The sequence below is a fragment of the Meles meles genome, chromosome 6, assembly GCF_922984935.1.
Source record: "Meles meles chromosome 6, mMelMel3.1 paternal haplotype, whole genome shotgun sequence".
Taxonomy (NCBI): domain Eukaryota; kingdom Metazoa; phylum Chordata; class Mammalia; order Carnivora; family Mustelidae; genus Meles; species Meles meles.
In genome coordinates, this window is record NC_060071.1 from 121,956,049 (window position 1) to 121,970,565 (window position 14,517).

Sequence of the window (14,517 nt, forward strand, 5' to 3'; positions counted from 1 at the left end):
CCCTGTAACAAAAGACAAATGAACAAGAGAAAAGCATGTACATTTATGTAGCAAATTTTATGTGACATGGGAGGCTTCATAAGGAAATGAAAACCCAGGAGACATAAACTTAGCATTTTCATGTTAGGTTTGATGGCACGGAAGGTCATAGAACAGGGGTATGGGAGGGCAAAGGTATGAGGTAAGTGTAGTAACCTGGGAGAAACTTACTAGCAAGAGACCTGTTTGTTCAGACTCCTCCCTGTGTCTACAAAAATAGGGATGCTCCTTTCTATGGGCCTGGCAAGGGGGCCTCTCATAGGAAAGTGTTATGACTTACTTCAGGCGGAGGTCAAAACTCCTTCCTTTAATAGTGAAGGTGCTAGAAAATGGAAGGCTGCTGAAGGTTCCTTCAGTTTAAAATATTCAGTATGCCAAGGGCTGTGTTTGGCAGGTAGTGTGTTCTAAACCCCATCAGCATGCTGCCAATCTTCAGTTCCTTGTCTAGAACTGTCTACATGGCAGCCTTTTTGGGATGCCCTGCCATCACTCCAAAATCAGTGTTGAAACCCCAAAACTTCCCCTTTCAATCTTCCCTTTCAACTTCCCCTTTCAACAAAATTCATTAGTAACATAACCATTTAATAGACTTTCATTTCTTGTACTTTTTTTTTTTAAGATTTATTTGTTTGAACATGAGAGGTACACATGTGCAAGTGGGAGGAAAGGGAGCGGGAAAGAAGCAGACTCCACACTGTGCAGGGAGCCCCAGATGGGGCTCGATCCCAGGTCCCTGAGATCACAACCTGAGCTGAAATCAAGAGTTGGATGCTGACTGAGCCACCCAGGGGACTCCATTTCTGGGGCCAGTTGGGGAGGGGGAGAAACAAAGTTCAATTTATTTATCTTTGAAAGTAGGGACCCTGCCCTATTTGCTTTTGTGGTCTCAGCACCCAAGTCAGGTGTTTAGCACATGTTTCTTGAACTGGATATTGCAGTGATTCTTAGGCTCGTCCTTTCCTCTTTATTCTGGTTTCTACTCAGACCAGATTCTTGTTAACACACATCTAGTTGATTGCATTAACCTCTCCCCCTTTTAGCTCTCATCTTTCCTTGCTGCCATCCACGTGGCACACTATTGCCAATGTAATTCTCTAAAACCTTGTCAGGAGCCATTACCGCTTATGGATTCAAGTCAAACTAATTAGTCTGGTGTTCTAGGTTTTGAATCAGCTAGTTTCGTGTACCCATTTGATGTAGTACTTTTACTGTTTTTCCCACATAAGCCCATCATAGCTAATTAGGACAATTCTCTTACTTCTGTACTAGGAAAGTACTTATTCCGACTTACGCTTTTGCTCCACATAGTCTTCTAGCCCAGAAATCCCTAGCCTTTCTCACATTTTCAAATCCTGTTTCTTAAAGACCTAGCAGCTGGCTCAGGTGTACACAGGTACCCAGTGAGTATTTATTTGTTCAATGAGTAAATTAGAACTTATATTCTCAGTGAGCATTTTTAAGTAGTTTTATGTGATAATGATATTCCACTTATTGTCCATAGACTCCATAATCCTTTCTAATAAATTACATTTCTTGTAGCTTATTGCAAGTTTAATAAATGATTAATCCATTGAATAAAATCTGGCATATGAGTACCTCACTCATATGCTAACAACTTACTTGAAATGGCCTCAGAAGCATTATTCTTCTTTATTTCTACTTTAATTGTAAAAGTGCTTTAAATTAAACCTTTTCTTAGCTTTAATACAAGTGAATTATTGGATCTAATCAAATGATTTCAGCACATGCTCTGAGCAATAATATTTGTGCAGCTTTGCAGAAACTATGGCAACAGAATGAAAAATGTGTTTTTCCTGATTGTTTTCCTCCATGAGATTGGGAAGTTCTGACTTAAACATATCAACTTAAAAGAAATGGTCATACGTGGAGATGCAACATGGGGGGGTTGGGGGTTAGGAGAAGAATAAATGAAACAAGATGGGATCAGGAGGGATACAAACCATAAGAGACTCTTAATCTCACAAAACAAACTGAGGGTTGCTGGGGGGAGGGGGGTTGGGAGATGGGGAGTGGGGTTATGGACATTGGGGAGGGTATGTGCTATGGTGAGTGCTGTGAAGTGTGTACACCTGGCGATTCACAGACCTGTACTCCTGGGGATAAAAATACATTATATGTTTATAAAAAATAAGAAATAAATAAAATATTTAAAAAAAAGAAATGGCCATAGATAATATGCATTACAAATTACCTATTATGGTAGAATTGCCTAGAAAGTTGGCTAAGAAGCTGTTTATCACTCATAGGTTTATGGCTCAAATCCTGGGAGAAAACATCAAGGAATAACAATTGTAATCTTTGGTGGGGATATGGGAGGTTTTCAAGGTCTACTTCAGGCCTATTTATATTATCTATTTTTTTTAATCCACAAACCTGGATTATTTTATAATAATAGTAGAACAAGCAACAAAACTATTTAAATTTGGGAGAAAAGACAATTATCTGTTTTTTCTAAATTTCTTACTTAAAAAATTATATCGGCCATATTTTTCTACATAGCACATTACCATATTATTTGAGGAGCCAAAGGAATCCAGTTGTAGTGTTAAAAAACCAAGTACTTTATATTCATTGTGTAAGACAAGATTTTTCCTTTAAGAGCTATTAATAATTCGAACTATTTTCTAAAGAGAACCTGTTAAACGTTGAAATTCATTTGAGTTTTGGCAAACATTTTAAAAACATTTTAAAAAGATCCATTGACTTCTTATAAAAGAATTTGTGAAATTCAGCTTTAAAAGTGATTTCCTAACCATGAAGAATACTTTCTAGGATAATAACACCAATGAAGAAGTAAAGGATTTTCAATGGGGTAGTTTCTAATATTTTAATAAGAAAAAAATTAGTAAAAACTGCTTTAGGAAAGCATTACAACTCCTCATACCTATCTTTTTGAAATGAATAAACTGAATAATGTGTTGATGTAAAAAACTATAAATGCTTTTGATGAGAAGAGACTGTCTGAACTGATTAACTGTAGAGATAGGCCTAACGTAGACCTTGAGAAGTTTAAAAAACATTTTCTTTGTTTTAATCCACGCTTAATAATATTTAACAACTCAAGAGGTGTAGGCATGACAATAGCTGCCAGATAGAACAATTGACGTGACAGCACTATTATGTACCAACTAAGTAGCTCTAGTCTAATTTGTTGATATTCTTTGGTATTATTTTATATATTTTTGAAGAATTTTCATAAGGTCTTGTTTCTGTGGGAAGGAGTTTATCCTTTTAGTTGGGAATTAGGAGTTGAGGGTAAGGTTTTGGTGCCACGTCGTTCTAGCCAGAAATCCAGAAATGCCCAAACTCTGCTCAGCCAATAAACTCTTACTGTCGGAGTCATGAAGGGACCATCTGCAAGAAACAGTAGCTCATGGGACTCAAGAGGGCCACCTGAATAAAGGCTGCAAACCGCCAGCACATTCGTGTAGAACTCTCCTTGAAAGTGCCTTGGTGCAAGTAGTTCAGGCTTAAGGCCTAAGTCAGGACTCCTGCTTCCCTCTCAACCTCATCTGATCACCATTTAGAACCAGCATAGGTGTGTGAACTAGAAGATTGGAGGGGAGAACAAACAAGTAAGTGAACACCCAGTCCCAGAGGAACCTCTGGCTCTGCTCTGTTGACTGCTGTATACCTTGTCCTCAGGAGAAATTTTCCAAGACCCCCAGCAGGTGCCTGAAGTCACATATAGTACCAAATGTCAATATACTATGCATTTTCCTAGACATAGATACATACCTATAATAAAATTTGATTGATAAATTAGCCACAGTAAGAGATTAACAACAATTATAACCAGGACAGTCAAACAATATACTGTAATGAAAGTGTAAATATAGTCTCTCTCTCTCTCTCAGACTGTCTTACCGTACTGACCTCACCCTTCTTGTGATGATGTGAGATAATAAAATGCTTTCACAACGAATGGAGCAGAGTGATGTGCAGGCATTGTAACACAGCGTGACCTTCTGAGGGCGCAGCAAAAGGAGGGTCCTCTGCCCCTGGCTGCTAGTGAACTGCGGGGAACTGAAGCCTTGGGTACCGGCACCTGTGGGAGGTGAAGCTGCGGATAAGGAAGGACTTCTGGAGAGTGAAGGGGAAGTCCAGGAGAATGGCCTTTGGTCCACTGTGGCTCAGGCCTGCCCAAGAGTTTGAGGCAGGAACACAGACCCTGTGTGGAGACTGTAATTTTAACACAGTGACACACCCTGCCCCCCTCCACCATCCTGCTAACTGTGCCCAGTCAGGATTTTGGACTCCTGCATAATTAGGTTAGTAACTTCTCTTACCTGTGGAGAGAACTAGACAGGAGAGGAGGGTGGGCAGAGGTTGGCCTGGCCCAGGAAAAGGAGCTCCTGCAACCACAATAAAGTGGCATTTATTTTCACATACGAAGGAAAACAATGGACAATCCTGTCTCTCAGTTGTAAAGGCTTATTTCTGGTACATTCTGGCCCCTGGCGTGGAGAAGCTTCTCACCATCTGATCAGTGTACATTTTGGACTTCGCTCCCTCATGTAATGACTCAGAAATGCAGATTTCTGTAATTGACTGATGTTTACTTCACCTCCAGGGTGAAACACAGTATGTAAATATTTTAAGTCTTGTTCTAATGAATGTTGGTGGTGTTTCTGGGAAGTTTGAGCTCTTAATCTGAGGTTAACAATTTAATTAAGAGAAATGTAGTTTATTTTTAGACTTTCATGTTCAAAGACTTCTACTTATTATAACAAGTGATAGCACAGAAATGAGAACCATTTAGACACCTAGACTCATAAGCTCGAATTTGTGCTTGTCAGTGCTGAAGATTCTATACAGTAATCCTATTTACCATTTGTTTTTATGTGTTTTGTTGTTAACACAATGAAAGAGATCTTTATAACTAATAAATTTCTCCCCCATGCCTGAATATTGGTAGAGCTTCCTACTGATCTGTTTCCATATGTCTGATTACTCACTTTACCTAACAGATGTAATGTAAAAGAATTATTGGGTATTAAATTGAAGACCCCTGAGATGATCTATCAGATCACCTTTTTCATTTTATTTTACTCTTTGAAGTTAACTTGCTAGGGCAGCAGTTAAAGTAGAAACTTTGTAATTGCAGGGGAAGAGAACCTTTCCCTCCTTTTCTTCGAGGTTCTTTGGCTGGCCTAATAATTAAATTGGCATAACACAAATTAATGGGGGGAAAACATTTAATTTTGTATGTCCAGGAGCCTATAGAAATATGAGACTCAAAGAAGTCACCAAAGCAGTTAGTTTTGTGATAAATTGGTAAGACTGAAGCATTTGGGTTTGAGATAGCAAATTAGTGAGGAAGTAACAAAGTTTGTTTATATAGATTTCTGGGCCCTAAATGCTCTATTTCTGGTAATAAAGATGCCTTCTACCCTCCTGGTACAGGGAGTATACCTTTCAAATGAGAGACTTGTTTCCTGCTTTCAGGATGGGGGGCAAAAGAGGTCAGTGTCCTTTTTCTGGCTGTTTCTTAAGTAACTTTATTTCGAAAGGATCAGCATGCTGTAGTGGCATATTAGGGGTGGCATATTCTCCCTTTCATCCTGTTGACTGTATGCGGGAAGACTTTTGTTTCTCGTAATTTCGGAAAAGACCCCCTCCTGGAGAATTCCTTTGCAGAAAACAACTGTAAAACCTGGATTTAATATAAAAAGCAACTATTTAAGGCACTTGTGAGTGGACAGAAGCAGATAGGCTCTACTGGGGAGTACATATTTGGAGGAGGGAAGGAAGGGAGCTATAAGGAGTAACTTCGCCTTTTCACTGATTTTAGCTTCAGGCTAAGTACAGTCTGTGCTCTGGACTCTGGTGGAAAAACAATTTCTCTGGCCGGAGACACTAGAAAACTGAAACCAGAGAGCCCTGATCACTGAAGATGTAGAGAAATCCCAGAAGAAGAAGAGCCAGAGGAGGGGGAGTCCTTTGTGAGCTCACTTCTCTTACTGACCTTGGAGCCATGCATGAGTACAACAGACCAGAACAGCTCAGCTAAATACAAAAAAATCTGAACTGGACTGGAGCTGCTGCCTAAGAAGAAGAGTTGACAGTTCAGGCCAACCCAAGATATTTGCCAGCTAAAGAAAAGAAAAAGCTCTCACTGGAGAAAAAAATGACAATTTCATAGTCTTCACAAATTAACATTTCTGCAAGCCATAATTACCCTATGTATGGAGAATCCACAACATGGAACATATCTGAAGAGGAAGATAATCAGCTGAGTCCCGCCCTGAGATGAATGGGATATTAGGGCAGTAGCAAACAAAAGTTTTAAAGCAGCTGTTATAATATGCTCAGTGAAATAAAATGTCATGCTCTTGGTGAGTAACAAAACAAGAATAAATAGAAACAGTGGGAAAGAACCAAATGGAAGTTCTAGAATTAGAAGATAGAATAGTTGAAATAAAAATTCAGTAGATGGATTTAACAGCTGAATAGAGGCGCAGAAGGAAAAGTATGTGAACTTGAAGATAGAGCAATAGAAATTAATTTGAAGAACAGAGAGAAAATGTATTGGAGCAAAAAATGAACAGTTTCAGGGACCTTTTAGGTTGTATTAAACAATCTAACGTGCACTGAAATGGAATCTCAGAGGACAGAAAGAATGGGATAGAAAAAAAATTTTTGAAAAGTTAAAGCAGAAATTACCCAAATTTTGTGAAAAACAAACTGACAGATACAAGATACCAGTGAATACCAGGCTGACTGAACCCAAAGAAGTCTACATCGGGACACATCATGGCAAAACTTTGGAAAGCCAAAGATAGAGAGCAGATGTTGAAAGCAGTAAGAGAAAAATGATAACATTTCAAATACAGGAGCAATGATCCATTTAATGACTGACTTCACCTCAGAAACCACAGAGGCCAAAAGAGTGAAAGAACATGTTTAAAAGTGCTGAAAGGAAAGAAAAAGGCCTGTCCTCCCAGAATTCTTTATCAAAGGGAAGTTTCCTTCAGAAATGAAGAGGATTCCAGAATTAGTGGTGCCAGTGACACAACTGGGAGTAGACAAAAAACCATGGATGTGTAGCCTTTAAAAGGGGAAGTTTTATGGACTGTACCTCAATGAAAAAATTTAAATGAAGGCAAAGACTTTTTCAGATAAAAGAAAACCTGAAAATTCTGCACTACAGGCAATGTCAAAGGAAGTTCTTCAAGGCTGAGAAAAACTTATAACTGATAAAATTTAGGATCCTTGAAAAGATAAATATGATCAAAAATGATAAATGGGAAAGCCTCTCTCCTCTTATTTTCTTTATAAATCATATAAGTTGTGCATATATAGCATATTTAGAAGATACTAGCTCCATTTAATATGTATCTGTATTCCATGAAGAATGATAGCAAAGTTTCTTTATTTTTAGGGAAATGGTACAGTATTAATTATAAGAGGACTGTGAGTAATTAAAGATGTATACTATAATCCTTGGGGCAACAACTACTCTAATAATGGAAAGAAGTAGAGCTAAAATCCCAATGTGAAAATTGAAATGAAATCCAAAAAGCATTTAAATGGTATTTTGTTGTTGTTGTTGTTTTAAGTCAGAAAAGTAGGAACATGGGAACAAACAATAGAGAAGACAAGTTAAGGGGCGGCTGACTGGCTCGGTTGGAAGAGCATGCGACTCAGTCTTGGGGTCATGAGTTCGAGTCCCATGTCAGATGTAGAGATTATTTAAATAAATAAAACTTTAAAAAGAAGAAAAAAGGAAAAAACAAGTTGGAAACAAATAAGAAAATAAAATGTTGACCCAAATCCAACCATCTCAACAATTACATTAAATTGTTAATAGATTAAATTCAATGGGTATAGAGTTTGTTTTGCAAAATTAAAAAAGTTCCAGAGATCTGTTGTAAACATATATGTTGTAAACATATAATTAACACCACTGTATTATACACTTAAAAAGGGCTAAGGTGGGAAATTTTATGTTATGAGGTTTTGAACATAATTTTAAAAAATTTTAATTACTCATTTAGTTAAACTTTGGAAGGATACTGAAATCACTTATCCCTCTGAAACTTTTAATTCTAGAAGTTCCTAGTTGGGTCTGTTTTTCTTGAAGTTGTAGACCCAGAGCATTGTTTATTTACAAACACTTATAATAATGCTTAGTGGCATAGCAATCTCTGTACAGATTTAACTCAATGAACCCTCATCATAGCCCTATGAGGTAGGTATTATTTTATTTTCAGCCATTTTATTATGGGTATTTTCAAATATACAGAGAATTTGGAAGAATGACATGTTGAACACTCTTAGACTCACTATCTAGATTCTGTAATTAACATTTTATCTTTTTGCGTTATTACATATCTAGCCATACTTATATTTATCCATTAATCCATCCTATTTTTTTAATGCATTTCAAAGCAAATTGCAGACATCAGTATGCTCTGAGGGCAGTTATTTTTATTATCCTCATTTTACATTAGAGGGAACCCAAGACACAGAAAAGTTAACTAATTTATGTAGGGTCACATGGCTTTTAAGTGGTAGAACTAGGATTTGGGCCAAGCCTGTCTTGACCACATCTACAGAATGATGGTTCACATAATATTAATATAATAATTAATAATATTAATGGGTATTACCATAAAAAATAATTTTGTGATCCAATAAATTTGACACATACAGTATTTCAGTTTTGAAGATTCCCGTGCAGATTTTCATCTGTGCAGTTAAGCAGTAAAGCAACCCGATTAACTTTGTTTAAGCCAACCACTTCAAGTTTATTTGACTTGAAAGCATGTTTTCCACCCAAATATAACATCTATTAACATCTTGTAGGATAAGACCAGAATCAAAAGAATATACTTTGGAAAATACTCCTTCATACTTATCCTAATTTTGTTTATTTAGGACAGAATATGTTTTTAAAGAGTTTATACTTCTTAAACAAATTTTAGAGCTAGCAGAGATATTAGAGTTTATTGAGACCAGTGATTTCATTTCAGAGATGAGGGAACTGAGACACAGGGTAATTAAATGACTAATGCAGGCTAAGTCATGTGCAGGTGCGTAGTGGCAGAAATGGGAGTAGAGGGGTGCCTGGGTGGCTCAGTCGCTTGAGCGTCTCTCTTGATTTTGGCTCAGGTCATATCTCAGGGTTGTGAGATCGAGTCCCACATTGGGCTCTGTGCTCAGTGTGGAGTCTGTTTGAGATCCTCCCCCTCTGACCCTCCCTCTGCTTGTGCTCTCTCTCTCTCTCAAATAATCAAATAAAATAAATCTTTAAAAAAAAAAAAAAGAAAGAAAGAAAGAAGGAAACAGAAGTAGAATCCAGCTTAGATGCTGGGGATGTATTTAGTGGACACTCAATAAATATTTGTTAAATATATGAATATGTTGTCTAAATCTCTCCTTTTTTTTTTTGTACTGTATATCTAGCTACATACTGGAATTTTTGCTTATTTTCAGATTATCTTCATCAGCAGTCTCTTAACACCTCATTTTTATGTTAACTTTAGGTACAAATGATATATAGCTACTAAATTCTTAAAAAGTTGTAATATATAACACACAGAAAATTGCACAAAACATAGCTGTATAGTTTAACAAATAATTATAAAGTGAACCCTGGCTTTACCACCGAAGTCAAGTAATAAAATATTGCTGGTATTTAAGAAGCCCCTATGGGCCTCCTCTTGTTACTGATTCCCTTAATTATTTCTTTTTTCTCTTTCTTTTTTTAGCTAATTTAACAGGACATGCCGAGAAAGTGGGGATTGAAAATTTTGAGCTCCTCAAGGTCCTAGGAACTGGAGGTAAGTCTTAAAAAAATTTTTTTTTAAGCTAAAAAAAGTGTTTGTTATCTTACAACAAAGAACTCATATCCTCAATATGGAAGTCAGTTAAAAATTTAAAAGCATAAGAAATCCAATAGGAGAACTGTCAAAGAACACGAACAAATGATTCATAGAAGAAATACAAAAGGGAAAATTTGGAAGAATTGGCAAGGATTTAGGAAAACCAATTTCTTTTACCCTGCTGTTGGGAATGTAAATTAGTTCAATCTTTATATAGGGCACAATACTAAAATCACTAACATTTATAGAGAGCCTGTGACTTGCCAAGTACTCTGTGAAACACTTTATTCTGATTAACTCATTCCGTCCTCACTCCACTTTATTCATATCCAGTGGTCATCGTGTTTAATAATGGAAAACCCAAGACCCTCAGAAGCCTTAACAATATGAGTTTGATTAAATGGAACATGGATCTTTATGTTGTGTGATCTATACAGTTGGAATGAGTTGATCTGTATTTAACATTTTTGAAAGTTCTCCATACTTTAATAAGTTAAAAAAAAGCTACAGAAGAGAATGTACAGTATATCATTTCTGTGAAATAAAAAATGGTATGAATCAATGTCTGCATGTACACTTGACCCTTGAACAATGCAGGGGGTTATGGGCAGCCGTCCCCTGTACTGCTGGAAATCTGTGGGTAACTTTTGATTCCCCCCGAACTTAACTACTAATAGTGTCCTGTTGACTGGAAGTCTTACCGATAACATAAACAGTCAATTAACACATATTTTGTATGTTGTGTGTATTCTGTACTGTATTTGTACAATATAGAAAACTAGAAAAAAGAAAATGTTATTAAGAAAATAAGAAATAGGAAATATATTTGCAGTCCTGTATTTTTCCAGAAATTTCCATGTATAAGTGGACCCGTGCAGTTCAAACCTATGATGTTCCAGGGCCAGCAGTCTAGGCGTTTTATGTAAAATCCTCTGGAATATACACCAAAATGGTAACGGTCTCAGCTGTTGGGATTTTCGATGATTTTGGTTTTCCTCTGTGCCTCCTGAGTCTTTGCTGCTGCTGTTCTTGCTGCTCAAGAGGCAAGGCCTCCGGGGGGGATGGCACGGGTCGTTGCAGCGACCCCCACATTTGGAAGGGCCCCGTGTTAGCTGTAGTGCTCTGTGGTCACTGTTGTGAGATTCTAAATGACTCGTGAACAAGGCACCCCACAGCTTCGGTTCTGCAGCCGGCCTAGAGGTCCCATAGCGGGTCTTGCCAGGAGCGCACCTCCTCTCCTCAGCTCTCCCTCTGGAGTGTGATGCTGTGCAGTTACACCGCGATGAGAACTGGACACTCTTATTTTCCATCCTCCTGGTAGAAGTGAAAAGGAGGATTTTCATTTTTTACCCCCATCCTCAGCAGGCCTGTTGTCTCTTTCCCCAGAAGCAGGGAGAGAGCCTCAGAGGACAGAACATTCTTCTTCCCCAGTAGAGTTTAGCTTCACACCCTCAGGGGCCTGTATTCCTTTCTAGATTTGCAGCCCCTGACAGGAGGGATTGCCGCTGTCCATATGAGGGGATCTGCCTGTACTTTCCGCAGGGCCAAGCCTTCTAGCAGGAGAAAAATCCTTTCTCTCGGCTTCCAGAATTGGTCCCAGGCCTCCCATACTCATGCACATGTAATTTGTCTTTAGGTCATCTGGTGTTGAGCCTTCATGCTTAGGGCCTTGCCATGCAAGCTCTTCGTCATCTTCCTGAGTACCTCAGCAAATCGTGTGGAGCCGGCTTCTCCAGCTGCCTGCGAACAAGCCCTGTGATTTATTTTCATCAACTAAGTGTCTTATTGTCAGGAAGAGCATCGTATAATTGTCAGCTTGGGAGATTTTACTGTGCATTCCCTCCTTCAGATCATTTGTAAACATGTATTTTTAGAGCAAACTAGCCTCATCCTACCGTATCCCTAAGAAATCATGCTTTCAGAATACCAAAATAATGTATTTTGTCCTTATGTTTGCTTCCTCTTTCAAAGGCAGTATCGACTCAAAGGAGAAGAAGGGTCACAATTGTACAGGGACTGGATTTCCTTAGAAATCGTGCTTGTGCTGTCTTGTCAAAGGATTTTTCAGGTCAATTTATGCTGTAGCCGCAGAATTAGTTTTATCTGCATGGTTTTTATTCTAATAGCCCTATTGCAGTGTGTAATCACATGCCTTTTTGTTCATCCATTTAAAGTGTACAAATCAGTGGCTTTAGTATATTTACGGAGTTGTGCAATCATCACCACAACCAATTTTAGAACATTTTCCTTACCTCAAAAAGAAACTGTGAAACCTTTATCTATTACCTCCCAATATTCACCATCCTCCCAGCTCTAAACAACCACTAAACCTACTTTCTGTATCTTTTTATTTGCCTATTGTGGACATTCATGTAATTGAGTCATGTGGTCTTTTGTGTCTGGCTTCTCTCACTTAGCGTAATATTTTCTAGCTGAATCCACCTTGTGACATGGATCACTGCTTTTTTCCTTTTTATGGCTAAATAATAGCCCACTGTATGGATAAACCACATCTTGTATATCTGTTCATCAGTTGTTGGGTTGTTTTTCCCTTTTAGCTATTATGAACAACGCTGCTCTGAGCGTTCATGTATGAGTTTTTGGGTGAATATAAGTTCTAATTTCTCTTGGTTATATATTAGTACTGAATTGCCATTTCAAATGATAATTTGATGTTTAATTTCTTGAGGAACTATGGATTCTTTTCTAAACGGCCACACCATTTTACATTCCACTAGCAGAGTGTGAGGGTTTCAGTTTCTCTGCATCCTTACCAACATTTGTAGCTGTTCTTTTAGAAGATGTTATAAAAATCAGACTAAGATCATATTTTATTCCAGATATCATCAAAACCAAAAAACTTTTATTTAATATTATTAGATAACTTCTCTGAAGCAAAATAGATGTGGAATCTGTAAATCTTCTCAAGCCACTATTAAGATGTGATATTAATTAATTTTCATCACTGAATTTTATAGTGTGTAACAAAAGCCATGAAACAAATTCTGTTCCTTGATCTGTCAATTTTATATTTGGCAGTATATTCCAAATACATAAGTAGAAATAGAAAGGCAGTGTATGTTCTCTTTCTGATAAGATGACAGCTTGCATATCCTGGAAAATCCCCCTCATTTTTAAACCCCTAAAGTGCTGGATAAAATGTCTCTAAAGAAAGTCTACTCGATGGTATAGGTCAGCTGGTAAGAATAAGGAAAATCCTTAGAATTCAGAAAGAAAGTGGGAGTAGAAATCTAGAGACTACATAAACCCCCTGAAGGCAGAGGTTATTCTGGGAAATTCTACCAATGAATTGTGAGCTAGTTCTTTGAAGTTCCCATTTTCATGCTTGTCTGAGAGGTATCATCTATGACTCCTGAGAGGTAGAGAAGGCTACTGCTATGCAAAAGACTAAATAAGAAAATCCACCCTGCAAAAGGAGCTGCAGAGAAAATTTTTCTGCCTCAGCATTGGTTCTGGGTGAAGAGAATAAAAAAATAAACAAAAGGCTTCCCTGAGCATTCAAAACATAAGGCAGGCATTGTGCAGGTTTGCAGCTTGAATTTGTACACATTTGTATGATCCAAAAGAACAAAAAATAGGTAAGAATTTAGTTTATATACCAAATTGGTAGTATTCCCAAGTGCCTAGGAAAAGCAACTATAAATCCTCTTTGGAAGAATGAACTTTTACCTAGACCATAAAGAAGTTTTATAGACATGATCTTAATTGCCAATGATCACAAGCATCTAAGAAGCAGGTCACCATGAGTGAAAGAAATAGAAACAACACACAGCAAACTTAGACCTGCAGAGACTGTTGGAATTATTAGGCATAAAGTATGATATATATATATATATATATATATATATATCTTGTTTTTAAAACTAAACAGAACTTTGATGCTAATATTAAGGAAAAAAGACTTGCTACAAAATGACCGGACAGATTTGAAAGAGAACCAGTAGTACTTCTAGAAGCGAAAAGTAATTCAAATTATAAACTCAGTTTATAGACGGTTTACTAGCAGATGAGATGTAGCTAAAGAGAATTAGCAAATTGAGAGATGGATTTGAGGAAAATATGCAGAGTATGAAATGGAGAAAAATGAGGTGGCATTTATAAAAGGGAGATGAAGATGTAGCAGACAGAGAGAAGATACAAATTTGTCTAATGAGAATCCAAGAAGGAGCTAATAGGGGAGGAGTAGTAACTGAGAATTTACTAAGATTGACTGAAAATATGAATTCACAGATTGAAGGAACAGAACAATTTCCAAGCAGACAAATATATGGTAAGTCTTACATGAAGACATCATAGAGAAGGGGATGAGCACTGGAGACAGAGAGATTTCCTAAAGGCAACTGGAACAAAAAGGCTTATTTATATATATTTATGAAGGAAGAACAAATGATCAGACAAACAGATACCTTTTCAGCAGCAACCACAAAAGCCTTGGAAGAGAAAAAGAGTACCTGCAGAATGCCTGGAGAAAATAGTTGTCAATTTCGAATTCTATACCCAACCAAACTATTTTTCAGAAGTGAGGGCAAAACAGATATCTTCAGACATACAAAAGCTGAGTGTGTTTTCCACTAACACATCCTCACAAGAATTTCTAACAGATCTC

The 14,517-nt window shown here is 37.4% G+C and overlaps 1 protein-coding gene across 1 annotated transcript in view; it reads left to right on the top strand.

Annotated features, from left to right (window-relative positions):
• Nucleotides 1-14,517, top strand: part of RPS6KA5 (ribosomal protein S6 kinase A5) — a 179,092-nt gene that overhangs the window by 41,981 nt on the left and 122,594 nt on the right. Inside the window, exon 2 of the mRNA XM_046007694.1 lies at nt 9,777-9,848. Coding sequence (XP_045863650.1) covers nt 9,777-9,848 — 72 coding nt within the window. The remainder of the gene's footprint in view (nt 1-9,776; nt 9,849-14,517) is intronic.